This window comes from Chaetura pelagica, unplaced genomic scaffold (genome assembly GCF_000747805.2).
Source record: "Chaetura pelagica isolate M959 unplaced genomic scaffold, ChaPel_1.0 scaffold135, whole genome shotgun sequence".
Lineage (NCBI taxonomy): Eukaryota > Metazoa > Chordata > Aves > Apodiformes > Apodidae > Chaetura > Chaetura pelagica.
This window is the reverse complement of record NW_009953649.1, coordinates 2,332,771-2,346,962: the sequence shown is the minus strand read 5'-3', so window position 1 is coordinate 2,346,962 and position 14,192 is coordinate 2,332,771. Positions and strand designations below refer to the sequence as shown.

Sequence of the window (14,192 nt, the reverse complement as noted above, 5' to 3'; positions counted from 1 at the left end):
GGAAAAAACCTCCTTTCCCCCCCCCCCCCCCCCCCCCCCAATTTTAATAGCAGCTTTCGTACAGTAATACACATCTTCCAGGCCTGTATACCCTGTCAGTAACCTTGGCAGTGCATAGATTTTATTATTAGCCATTACTACTAGTTCTAATTAGTATTTTTTATTTCATTTCTCCCTTTAGTAATTAATCTTATATGAAACAATAAGCAGTCATATATATGCTCTAGGGAGACAAGAGGCAGCACTTATAATTAATAATTTTAAGGCCATGCTCTCAAACTTTAAAAAAAAAATGTAGTGTTACTTTACGTTCCCGCAAGGCCTGATATTGAAGGGTGGTGACCACTGGTTTTGAACTGCCAACAGCTGGGAAAGGTATCAAATAATGTGTTCAGACATCTTCCAGAAATGACAGTCACACTGTAGTATCTCAGACACTGACAAAATGGCTTTCTCAATGGTGCTCTGGACTTGGAAGCTGACATGTGAACAGTTTGGAACTTGCCTCTGTGAAAGACTTAAGTGGACCATTGGGTCATTCAGCTTGGCTTCTTGTGTGCTATACTCCACGCAGTTTCTTTTACCTCTGCACAGAGATCAGTAATTGTAGTTATCCTGTGTTGACATAAAAGTATCAAGTGATAGCAAATCAACTCTTGTTTTGTTCTAGTGATTAGTCTGCTTTACCACTTTAAAAAGCTGTGCCCTACTTCCAGTCTATATTTCTGTGGCTTCATCTTCCAACCTTTCAGTATCCATAGTTTTCTCACCATAAAAATATGCAGATGCTATAAACAAATCACCTCTCAATCTTCTTTTTCTGGTAAGCTGGCCAGAATGGTTCTATCATCTTTCTCTACAGTGTCCCTTCCAACCTCAGTAGTCATTTTGAGGCTGTTTTCATACCCTGTCTGATTTACGATGTGGTTACAAAACTGGATGCTATATGCCAGTGTTGCACTTGTCAATACTATACATGGAAATAAAGGCACCTCCACCTCTCTCCATCCCTCTTAGACATCTTAACCTTGCACAGCATGCCTCTTCTATTGCTTCATTTTTGTGGACAAAAATCACAGATAGCAGCCTACTGTGATGCAAAGCACAAAGGCTAGGTCCTTGCTCTGGGTTCTGAAGTCCCAGGCTGTATCTCTGCAGATTTTCTGCCTAGCATACCTGAGGTGAAGCTTTTCCTGCCTGTGAGCGCTGCTGAAATGTGTCTGAATAACTGCAGCTTTCTCTCTTCTCTTCTCTTCTCTTCTCTTCTCTTCTCTTCTCTTCTCTTCTCTTCTCTTCTCTTCTCTTCTCTTCTCTTCTCTTCTCTTCTCTTCTCTTCTCTTCTCTCCTCTCCTCTCCTCTTCTCTTCTCTTCTCTTCTCTTCTCTTCTCTTCTCTTCTCTTCTCTTCTCTTCTCTTCTCTTCTCTTCTCTTCTCTTCTCTTCTCTTCTCTTCTCTTCTCTTCTCTTCTCTTCTCTTCTCTTCTCTTCTCTTCGCTTCTCTTCGCTTCTCTTCTCTTCTCTTCTCTTCTCTTCTCTTCTCTTCTCTTCTCTTCTCTTCTCTTCTCTTCTCTTCTCTTCTCTTCTCTTCTCTTCTCTTCTCTTCTCTTCTCTTCTCTTCTCTTCTCTTCTCTTCTCTTCTCTCCTCTCCTCTCCTCTCCTCTCCTCTCCTCTCCTCTCCTCTCCTCTCCTTTCTGCAAAAAAGCAATAACATTAGTATCTGCATCACCTACTATGCAACACTGTTCACAAGTAGTCTGTAAGAAACTATTTTTACATTGTGGTTTTGTCAGATCCAGATTTAACTGGATCCATTCAATATTACTTATACAGCTATAAAAGATACATTAGAAAATGCATATGAACTGCAATCATAGCAATTTTCTCGGCAACTCCAACTAGAGAATCCTGGCATTTCCTCTGCAGTTGACTTTGGTTTTGGCACTTCCAACTCTGTCTAGTTCAACTTACAAGTTGCTTAACAGCAGTAAAAGTTCCTGACCACATTCTCATAACAATCTGCCTTTTCACTCTACCAATGTGCCTTATTTTTCAGCTTTTTTTTTCCTTATTTGTTAACTTAATTGTGAATGCAACATTAAGGTGTACCAAATAAAAGAGTCTCTGAGAAGAGTCTGTTGAGGTTTGTTACCTGATCACATGAGAGATACGAGACGTACGTTTTGCCTTGTTCTGATTTTGTGTCATGCCTCCTTGCTGTTTACATCCTAGAGCCTTAGTAGTTGTTTGATTATGTCTTTCAGATAGTCTCTGAGCTCTTCCTGGCTAAACTCTGTTTTAGCATCTCTCCTTTTTTCTCTGGCGGGTTATGATTCTGTAAGCTCCCTGCATTTTGTCCACATTAGTGTTAATAATTAAATTTAACAGTGACATTATTCTTTCTTATTCATTGTAGCAGTAAGAAAGAGCATTGCTGTAACTGTCTCACCTAGTTCAGTCTCTGTGCTTGGCAGACATCGTTTTGCAGAGTCCATTGCTGTTACAGTCTGATGCATTTGCTCCCAAGATCCCCGTTTGAAAATAAGACATCTGATTTACCTAGGATTGCAGGTGTCTGGAGTTTTGGATGTTTCAGCCAGTGGTCTAGAGTTCTCCTAATCTCCTGGAATCAGGAGTCATTCCATGTCATCAAAGCAGCACAGTAATTCAGGACAGAAATGCTGAAACAAAGCAGGCATTGCTAGTGAGCCTATAGCATAACCGTCCTCAGTACGCACATGAGTGTCTCATCTTTATCTACATGTTGTTAAAACTTAAGCCTTGTTTTGTTGATATAACTGAGAAGAGAGTAAACTAGCAGTGAGGAAGTTGATAATTTGGATTCATAGTGTTTCAGACAGACAAAGCTAGTAGATGCAATGGAATAAATTACCACTTACTTTTTCATCAACTGTGGTCTGTAGTACAGTTCTTCCTTGTTGGTGACTAATAGTTTTTCTCCACTGTCCCTGCTTTCCTTTGGAAAACTTGAGCCTTCACAAGATGCTCAGTCACACAGCACAGCCATGGTGCCCCATCCCTCCTCCTGCCTGAGACTGGGGACCTGCCCAGACCCACCATGCTCCTCGCCAGTAGCTGTCGGAAGGATGGCAAGAAGAGCCAAAACAGTCATCTGTTCGCCCAAAATCATCTTTTTCCCAGATATCCTTCAAGAGCCCAGCTGAAAATTTCAAGTTTGAATATTCTCTGCTGAGCTGTAGTTAGATATTCTGGAAGGAGATAATTTCTTGCATAGCCATCACAGCCGTGTTTTAGCACCGCAGCGATCGTTTGAGTGGCATGTCAAGCAGAGTCCTGGCTGACTTGTGCGTCACATCTAACCACAGTGACATACATTTATTTCCATTTAAAACTGGAGAAGTAGGTACGTGCTGCTGCTCAGCTGCATACGATTGAAACACGGGGCATCCCCTTTTAGTTCCAGGAAATGAGTTTACTACATCTGTGACAGCCATCGTGTTCACACAGCCGTAGAGCAGCAGGGCTCAGCGTGGGGTTTTTCCACCGCAAGCGTGAGCTGGGCGAGCCCACAGCTACGCTGGCCTGCAGCTGCCCTGCACTGGCTCCAGCTCCAACCTCTCCCAGCTCAATCCCCTGGGATGCTGGGCTCCCTGCGGTTCTGTCCAGCAGCAGCAGAGCAGCACTGGGGAGTGAGCCTCTGTGTCACACCTGCTGGAATGGTGGGGCACTGGGGAGAGCTTTGCTCTGAAATCCTCTTTTGAGGTGGAGAATGCCTTTAGGAGTGTTCTGTCTAAATATGGCAATCCAAGGGGGTTTGAGCCACAAAGTCTAAAACCCACTTTCCTCTCCGGTTTGGGTTTGCAGGCTTGTTTGAGTAATAAGATTTCTTAGGTTAAAAAAAAAAATAAAATAAAATAAATAAAAAGGCCAAGTAATGTTAAATATTCATCATCTGGTAACCCAAAGGAATTTAATTTTCTTCATCCATATCTGCATGCCCATTTAGTCTTCATTCGAGGCATGAGCAGGCTGCACTGGGAGTTTGGGTTAGTGCATAGTACATGCTTTTTAGTAATTTATAAGAATGCCAAAGCAAACACAGTTAAAAAAAATAACTGTAAGAAGTAAATGGTGTAGTTTGTTGCCCTCCATATGGTTAGCTGTCTCAAAGGTCATAAAATGGGGGTCCTTTGGTGGGACAGCTGGGTTTATGTAGCATATGCAGATTGTTATTTTGGCTTCAAGCCAGATGTACCTAATTTTTCCATTTTGCTTCTATGATGAGGAGAGGTGGTTAAGGTGGCTTCAAGAGGCAGTTCTGTTGTTAATTCATATTTGTATTAAAGAGCCTTTTAAGAGTATTTAAGATTAGAAACCAGTCTAAATAAAATTCAAGTGCAAAAAAAGCTAAGTTCATTTGTTTTATCAAAAGGCTTGAGCCTGCAGCCAGGCACAGGCCCAGCTTGCACCATCTGACAGCCAGCACCTCACAGCTATTTATGCTCTGCGGTTACTGATGATGATGCTGTGAGGCAAACCAACAGAAGCCAGAAAAGTCTACATTACTGTAGCCTTCCAGAGTCTGAGTGTTTATGTCTGTTTGTATATATACATCTATACACGTAGGTATATGTGTAGAGCAGAGCAGAGTTGTGCGTGTCCAGGAGCCCTCTATGCCATGACTACTGCAGGTTCAGCCGGTGAGGGTGTTTGCTGCTTGCTCTCTGCCCGCCATGAGGGTGGCATGTAGCAGCTGGCTGCTTTGGCCAGGAGGTGTCAGCAGGCTGGTTCCCTGCCTGGCACACCACCAGGAATTGTCCTGCCCTGTACTGACCACCCCCCTAAGGAAACAGTCAAGTACCTTTCACGCTGTCATCACTGGCAGCACCCCTGAGCCCAACACAAGTGCCTCTCTCTGCTGGGAGGAGCAGCCACCACCAAAGGGAGCTGGAGCTGTAAGAAGTGGCTTTTCCCAGTTAGAGTCCTAGAGGGATTGTATAAGTAAAGAGCTTTTTCCAGCTATGTAAATGGAGTTTTCTGTAACAAAAATAACCTATGTAAAATAAAAATTAAGTTGGCAAGCAGTATAAAGGCTTAAGCTTAATAAATGCAATATTTAGTAGTGTATATTTGCTGCTGAGTGCATAAAGAAAACCAGACTGCAAAGCTGGCGGGAGCTACCAACCAAGCACCAGAAAAAGGAATGTTGAGGCCTTCCCAGCCAAGGACAGATTGAGTACAGTGTCCTTTCTGGTATGAATTAATGTAATACCCATCAATGGCAACTGACTGAGAATGTAAGAAGATGAGACATTTGTTAGTCTGTGCTGGTCCTTGGGTAAAGGTGGTGTAAAAGAGAATAAGAGAATAAATGGTAGTGCCAATGCTTTGGTGCTAGCCAGAGGTGGATTCAGGTTGATATATATCTGTTTAGGTTTGAACAATAATTAAACACAACTGAGACATGATGTCGTGTGCTATATAGGAAATTATTTATTAGCTGAGCTCAGCTGTGTGCTGGAGATACATTTTGCATGTATCAGGCAAAAGTTCCAAAGCAAGGCAAGATTATGTGTCTCTCAATGTGTACTTTATGCTCATAATTGGTATGACCTGATTTGCATTTTCAGGTAACAGCTGCTAATAAAGATCCTCGCTGACTACACACAGTGCCAAGTGCCATGCATGAACTAGCCATATTTAAACATTAAACTTCAAACGTCTCTGTTTTTTCATCTGTTGTTAAAAGTGAATCCATGAGTAAGGAGACATATTGAGGTCGTTTGTGTCAGTACTGCAGTAGGGCCATGCCTTAATCTTTTTTTTTCATTTCAAAAGTTTAGGTCTGGTCTCATTAATCAGCATCCACCATGTTGCTTGTTTTTTGTTTTTTACAGAACATAGGAAACTTGGCAATCTAACTGTGACAGTGAAAAAGACCGTCCCATCTCCAGAAGCAGTACAGATCCTCTACCAACGCATGAGATATGAATATGAGTTTTATTACTATGTCAAGGAACAGTTCCACCTGCTGAAGCGCAAATTTGGATTGAAGTCTCATATCAGGAAACCACGTCCCAGACCGGAGTTCTTCATTCCTTCACCCCTGGAAACAGAGGAACCGATCGATGATGAGGAGCAAGATGATGAGAAGTGGCTAGAGGATATCTATAAAAGGTGATGGATGGAAGAGCTATCCCTTCTCTTCTGGTGACCCCTCCAGCTTTTTTAAGATTTTATTTTTTTTTAATTATTGTTAAAAGCAATTCCTTAAGGAACTGAGTTAATGTGCAGCAGCATTTGAAACAGAATGAAGACCTTTTGCACATGCTGGGGCCACCAGGAGATACCTGGTTTTGCGGGTGTGATTCATTATAACATGTTGACTCTGTAGCATTTGTGCTATAGTTTAAGAGAGAACTATCTACTGTCTATCACAAAATAACTTTTAGAGTACACAGTAGTCCTCTGGGAACCTGCAAAACACAGAAGAATAGATGAACTGGTCTTGAAAAGTAAATTTTACAGACTCTTGTCTCTCTCTTTCTCCAGAAACAGGTCTTGATTGCGTAACGCTGCGGCACTAACTACCAGCAATGCGGACTGCGGGCAGGGAGCCGTGTGGGAAGTGCCTCTTCCTGCCCAGAGCACACTGGTATCCCAGTGGTACGGTCAGAGCCGCTGCCGTGTCTGTGCACATCGAGGAGAACAGGCTCAGAAGGGAGCAGGATAATGGCTCCTGAATTACCCAGTGTGGTAGGAGTGAGGCTGCTATTCTGGCAAATTAATGTTAGTGGACGTAAGGCAAGTTACAGGAACTAGATTGTTTTGGTACACCCTTCTAGTTCATAGAGTGGAAAAAGTTATCAGGTCAGTGAATGGCCACAACAGACGAAAAGTGCAAGGCAGGGTTACCTAAATGGTAGTTTTGTTTCTGCAGTTGAGTGCTTTTCTATTAGCCTGAAGGGAAAGGTGCAGCCTATGGTTTTTACGTTCAGGAAGGGTACTGGTAGATTTTTATGGGTCAGAAATCCAAAGACATACAGAAAAAGTTACTCATTTAAAAACATAGTCTATCTGGAAGTCCTATTAAGCATGACTAGTATTTCTGCCATTGCAAAGTTTACTTGGTCACTTCTCAAGCTGCATGCAGCTGCCCCACCAGCACAAACACCCGAAGTCAGCTTTCAGCATGGCTGGAAGTAAAACTACCAGTATGGACATACACAGCTTCTCTAGTTTAAATATTTCAGAGTGGTAAAAGGAGGTGGCATACTATGTGAAACCAAAGCTGATTCAATGATACGTTGTTGAGAGGAGCCTGAGGAAGTTTGCCTTTGTTAATCACTACAAGTATTATCAGCAAACATTAGAAAGGGGAAGGGTGGAGGCTGAGAGGGGAAAGGGGGATAGCTTCAATATGTGACATGCAGTTGTCTTTAAGGTGGTTGTCCCCAGGGTTCCCTGTGACGTGCAGGCTTGCCAGGACTGGTGGTGCAGAAGTGACAAACCTGCAGGCAGCAATAGGCAGAACTATTTGGCTATCTGTTCTGCAGCAGAATAGGGGGGTTTAGGGGTCATGATGAGGCCTTGGCCTCTTCTGCACCATTTTTGCTGGATGAAGATGGACTAGTTGAGGATAATAGCAATAAATTCCTGTCCTGGAGCACAGGAAAGAAGCAGAGCTGAGGAGTTGCAGGAGGATGAGCCTCAATAACACTCCAGGGGCAATGCACCACTGTCTAAATTACAGTCTTTCTTAAATATCTACCTATTCTGCAGCTGCCTCAGCATTGTGTCTGCCCTCTGCAAGGTCCTACTTTGGTTTGCAATAATAAGCAAAAGTTATTTTGTGATGGACGAGGCATATAAACTCGGGCTAAGCTCGAATGTGCTTTTTAAGGGTTTCCTCTTCCATGTGCCTGCTGAGAGCAAATAGACATTATGGCCCATCTTCATCACCAGTCAGTCTTTACTGTACCTACAGGCAGAGAATGAAAATAAAGAAGTGCAATCGTGTTAAAGACAAGATGCTAACTTACAGAAAACATTATGTAGAGGATTCTGTTCTCATTATTAACATCCCAGGTTGGTGGTAGCAATACACGACCATGGGGTAACATGTTAAAGGAAACTGAAAACAGCACAGATAACAACTAACATATTAGTTAAAATATGAATCTGCTGCATTGTGTATTTTAAGTGGTTTCTATGAAATTACATTGAAAGAGTAATGATTAGTTTACACACTGTGGAGCTGTTATATTTTGGAAAGAAAACTAATATTCACACCTTTCAGAAAATCTGTTTTAATCCTTTTTGCCAACATTGTAACAGAATAATCAGTCACTTAACACTTCCACCCTTCCTGCTAGTTCACTGCCGCTTACCGTAAAGTCTGCATTTATCTGTTTATTTAATGGTATTGTCAGCCATCACTACTTAGAACCTAAATACAAAACCTCTTTACTGATTTACTTGCTAGGTTTTAATATTGTTGTATTTTTCATAACAATCAACCTGGCCTCTCCTTCATGAATGGTACTTCATAAATTTGTCTGGCACATAGTGTCTGAGATTGCTGGGCCTACAGCCTTTTTGTCTGTCATGAAATATATTTTACTTAATTGTTAAAAGGTACGTTTTGAGCTGGTTAATCTTTTACTTATTTATTAAAACTTTTCAGCACATTCCAAATTCTAAGTTGCTCAGGAAGAAGTTGATTTAAATGATTATATTTTGGTCTGATAAATATTTCTTACTCAAAAAAATCAACATTATTTGTAAGCCGTTAGCCCACAACAGCTTTGTAGGAAGTGCCATGCATGTACTTTTAAATCTTTGTGGGGGTAGAAAAGTGGGTGCTTGACATTTATGAAAATAAGAAAATATGTGTACATTAGCTTAGCTATAAATTAAAGCAACCTATGTTTTGGGATGAAGTATTCTTTAAATTATTCACTACCATCTCCTGAAATATAAATAAGCCATATGACTCTTCATATTGCAGTCCAGTGATGTTTGAAAATAAAACTTGTGCATTTCTTCCTAGCATCATAGTCCACTTGCTTACACTAGTTTTCTTGCCTGGAGACAGCAGTGGTGGGTAAGAGGCTGGAGTTGCCCCTGGCAAAACAGGATTGGATACGGCGTCATTTATCATCTAAACATCACAGGTTAGCAGCAAGAGGGGAAAGGTTGTTCCTGGGTCATTCTATGTCCCAAAGTGTCTGGAGGTGTGAGAGTGAAGGTGGAATTACTTTACTCACCTGAGATGTGCAGTAACTACCCTGAAGTACATTGTCTCATGTGCTTTGTGGCTACTAAGTAGAAGGAAGTTTTATCCAGGAGAGAAACAGCTTGGTCCCCATACTCTGCATTTTATTAGGCATGGTATTTGATGGCCAGGCATAAAAGCTCCAGTAGCCCAGAATAATTTGTAATATAAGTGAAACATCAGTGCTTTCACACTAAAGAGAGAATAAACTGTTGTTAAAATGCAGCATTCTGGAAAAAATAAATTTTGGTTTTCATTTTCAAGTGACAGTGACAAATGGTGCAGGGATTTTTGTTCCTGTTTAAATTGCTTCTCTTCCACATAAACTGTGCTGATGATGCAAGGCTAAGTCCAAGTATCTGAATTGCTCTCTACTTACATGTAGAGCAGCAGGTTGGCAAAATCAGACGTAAGTGACACTGATGGTGTGTTTGAAGTGTTTCAACTTATTTGCAGCTCTTTATCCCTGGACCTTTGATGAATTGTTTGAATGTGTAATATAGAATGGTACATCATATTATAAAGACACAAACAAAATTATAAACTTTAAACATTGGAGAACAGATATTTGGATTCCAGCCAATGAATTCTTCCTCCTTTCAGTACTTGACGTAATAAAAATATTTAATGTAAAGGTTGATTTTCAGACTAACAAAGGAAACCACACTGCATGCCAGCTTATGTCCTCTTATCGAGTGAAAAAACATCATCTGCCAAAGAATAAAATGCTATATCCTCTTTAACAATAAAGGTCTGTAATTCCCAGTTAAGGGTAATGATGTTGCGCTGATCTTTCCCCCCATTTTAAGAAAGGGAACATCTATGATGTTAGACTGTATCCTAAAGCAACACAGCAACATTTTTGAGAGCTAGAATATTGTAATACAATACCACAGTACTCTTCCTGTTGTATTTTTAAGGAATTTATTGCAATTGTTTATTTGCAATGAGTTCAGCAAATACATTAAAAATTGTTAATCAATAAGCTTGCACGAGCCACGCCCAGATAAAAGAACTGAGCATCGTTACATATAGACATGCATGGACAAGCTCCATGGGAAAAAACACAGATCTTAGCAAGCTTTGGAAATGCCTATCTAGTGGTGCTGGAATCAGTGGGACCACCTCAGCAGGGTCTGTCGGAAGGGACCATTTGCAAAGTTGGGCTCTGCTTAGGTGCCCACAGGTATGGTGGGAAGTGTGCTGAAGGCAGCTCTGTGAGAAAAAGCCATTGAGGGCTGAAAAAATCCCCCGCAAAACATTAGAAATGGATGGAAGGATCCTATTTTGAAAGTTAAATCTCAACCACCATGAATCACTTGCTGCTTTCTGACTTACAACTGAACAACTGTCATACATTTTCTTCGATGTACCCAGAAATGGCATTGCACACCAAGCTGCAGCATGAAGTGAACTTCAAAGCTCAGTTATAAGCTTTTGAAAATAGGTGTATATGGTGGCAGCACTAGCACACCGTAATGATTGTGTCCCAGCACCAACATCTGATGCTGTCATATTGGGAAAGACTGGAGATGGGGTGGAAGGTTGTTCTGGGGGCAACAGGATGCATAAGAGGGGGATGTTTTCTGCAAGTACGTATTTGGCCTTTCAGATGCTGTAAGATGGTAAGATTGGGCTAGTGGTATATCTGAGTGTGCATTTTTAATATAAACATGTGAATTTCCTTTTCTGAGTACCTCAAAGGAATAATGCATTTTTAAATTTAATTTAATGCAATTTAACTGATTGCAGCTGAAAAGGTTTTGCCTTTCAGGCAGGCACAGTAGGAGTGGGTTTTGTGCAAACTTCTGCCATCCTTCTGTTACCGTCATTGGATCGATGGGCAAAAAGGCTGATGGCAAACAATTCTGCTACACTGCAGGGGAACTGGTGCTGTGAAAAGTGGAGATTAGCAGGAATACATGGAGGTGATGCTATTTCAGGTTAAGAATAATGGTCTAAATACTGTCCTGATACAGAGCACCCATCAGAAGTGCTACACAAACTGTTTATTCTCTATAGCTTTGGCTCATCTGGACATCTTGAGACATGCTTCAAAATCAAGTGCTACTGGGAGAAACTTGATGAAACTTGATTGGCCAAGAAGGCCAATGGCATCCTGGGATGCATTAGAAAGGGTGTGGTCAGTAGGTCAAGGGAGGTTCTCCTCCCCCTCTGTTCTGCCTTGGTGAGGTCACATCTGGAATATTGTGTCCAGTTCTGGGCCCCTCAGTTCAAGAAGGACAGGGAACTGCTTGAAAGAGTCCAGTGCAGAGCTACGAAGATGATAATTAAGGGAGTGAAATATCTCCCTTATGAGGAAAGGCTGAGGGAGCTGGGTCTCTTTAGCTTGGAGTAGAGGAGACTGAGGGGCAATCTAATAAATGTTTACAAATATGTTAAGGGCGAGTGTCTGGAGGACAGAGCCAGGCTTTTTTCAGTGATGTCCAGTGATAGGACAAGGGGCAATGAGTGCAAACATAGGAGGTTCCATGTAAACATCAGAAAAAACTTCTTTACTGTGAGAGTGACAGAGCACTGGAACAGGCTGCCCAGAGGGGTTGTGGAGTCTCATTCTCTGGAGACATTCAAAACCTGCCTGGATGTGTTCCTGTGTGATGTGCTCTAGGTGACCCTGCTCTGGCAGGGAGGCTGGACTAGATGATCTTTTGAGGTCCCTTTCAACCCCTAAGATTATGTGATTCTGTGATACTTCAGGTTCATGATTTGTGTTAAGTTAGCATTTTTTGAGGGATTTTTCCATGCACTTCTGAATTGCCACTCTCCCTCACAAACCTGGCAGAGGATAAGCATACAGCTTACACCTGTGTGTCATGTGCAAGAGCTGATCTGAGACATAGATTTGATCCTTCAGCAAACCTCCCTCCAGGCTGAGTGCAAGTAATGGGCTGTATCAATCAAATCCTTCTCCATGCAGTGGTGCTGATGATGATTTAGTTACTGTGCTACAAGAGAAAGTATTCCCGAGGTTTTCTTTTTCATCAGGGCAGGAAAATATGGGAGACTGTAGGTAACCTCAGGGCTCACAGGAGCACTGTCAGGCAGCAAATTGTCATCTCCAGTTTGGGTGCAGGAAAAACGGGCAGTTACAGTCCACGGCAGAAACAAAAGATACAGTCCCTTGTACAGCTTCCCACAGCACACAGGAATTTCTCTTCTAGGAGCCTCCAGTCTAGTTTGTGTGTAAACTCAGGGAGGGGAGATCAACTCGAGTCATTAGTCTCTGATTCCCCAAAGAAGACAAGAGTCACAGTATTGTGCTGGAGAGATGTACTAGAAGAAGTGGCAGTGAGGCACCTATGCCTCAGTGAAGAGTTGTGAACCTTTGCTATTTTCACTTTCTCAATTTCTTTGTATTTAAATAATCCATAGGCAGTATTTGGTGTATTTCCCACAGTCAGTCTGTGTACGGTATTTCTGTACTAACCATATTTTCCAAGCATCTTGGAAAACGATGAGTATCTTTATCCGTTTGATCCACAGTGGAGGTAAAGAAGTGCTGTTATCCCCAGTTCCTGCATTGGGAATGGATACAGCAAGTGGGTAAGTGATATTCCCAGTGTCACACAGGAATGTTGTGAAAAAGCACCAATTACAATTTAGCCAAGTGTCTTAATCCTTAAACTTTCTTTTCTGCTTTAAGATTAGTCCTAGATTTTAGAAGGCAAAACAAGTACCATGGAGAATTTTAGTTAATATGGAGTTGTCTCCCTGATCTTGTCCTTAAAACTCTGCAAACTTTTCAGGTAATTGCCAAAATATGAATGACTTTTTAGCCCTTCAGCAGATAATTTATGGCCTTTTGGGACAAAGATTAATTCCTGCTTAGTATCTGCTTAGTAGCACAATGAACACCTGCAGAACTGGCATGGCTGTAAGATAGTTTTATCTTTGGGAAAGGTGATCCTGTAGCAGGAAAACCATATAAGCAGATGGATGGGTGGCTGAAGTCATGTCTTGTAAATTTAGCTGTTCACAAGAATATGGTCACATTTTCTCCTGCAATATGTGATACTTGTAGCCTACCTGAAGACTCATCAAACCTGTGTTCCAGTAGGTAGTCTTAACTTCCATTTTCCTTTCGTTTTCTGCAGTCTCTAGAAACCCAGAACATGAACCAATGCCTTACTGTTCAGCAAGCAACATGAACATGGAGTGAAAAGACAGTTCTTGCTCAGCTCACCATCTAGCTGTTTTTTTCTGTTGTGTCCATAAACCAGAAGGCTTCTTCAGCTATCAGACCAGGGGCATATGCCTCTCAGCTGTGAGATCTGATGCTTTCCCCTCATCTCCTCCAGGTCCCTCCCTTTCCAGGACAGCACACATCATTAAAATTTTTGCGTATGTCTTCTGGGGAGAATCTTAAGGGAGACTGAGCAAATGTGGACATAATCCAACCTCCTGTGTCCAAGTGTCCATGCTTTGTGGAGGAGCAAAGGCTGCTGAGCCTTGCTCTAAACTTCAGTACTGGGGGACCACTGTTCAGGTTGAGCCCATCTTATAGGTGTCAGCTTTGTTCCTGCTCCAGATCTAGTTTCTGCTCTGAGTATTAGAGCGAGCCCCAACCTGTCTCTGTTGAAATAACTGAGGCTTAGCAACGCCAAATCCGTCCCCTTTGGCTTCGGGCCAGGAGGCTGAAATGCGCTGGCAGGTGAGCGCATCAGGGTGCAAAGAAGTCTCAGCAGCGTCAGTCCTCCGGCGTGAGCAGGGACGCTCGGTGTCAGCAGGAGCCCTGCAGGCTGTTGTCTGAGCAGGGAGAGGGAAACGGAGCCAGTTTCTCAGTCCTAGCTAGCTGGTGGGCATTTCTGCCAAGTCTCCCTTGGACAAGTTTGTGCTAGCCCTGTCAGCACTTGCTGTGGGAAAACCTTTCTTCCTGCACTTCTTGGGACAGAAAGCTGGCAAGGAGAGCCTACCAGT

General features: G+C 42.2%; 1 protein-coding gene across 1 annotated transcript in view; it reads left to right on the top strand.

Moving 5' to 3' along the window:
• Positions 1 to 6,158, top strand: part of UST (uronyl-2-sulfotransferase) — a 79,304-nt gene extending 73,146 nt beyond the window's left edge. The window contains exon 7 of the mRNA XM_010000009.1: positions 5,875 to 6,158. Coding sequence (XP_009998311.1) covers positions 5,875 to 6,158 — 284 coding nt within the window. The remainder of the gene's footprint in view (positions 1 to 5,874) is intronic.
• The last annotated feature ends 8,034 nt before the right edge of the window (positions 6,159 to 14,192 follow it).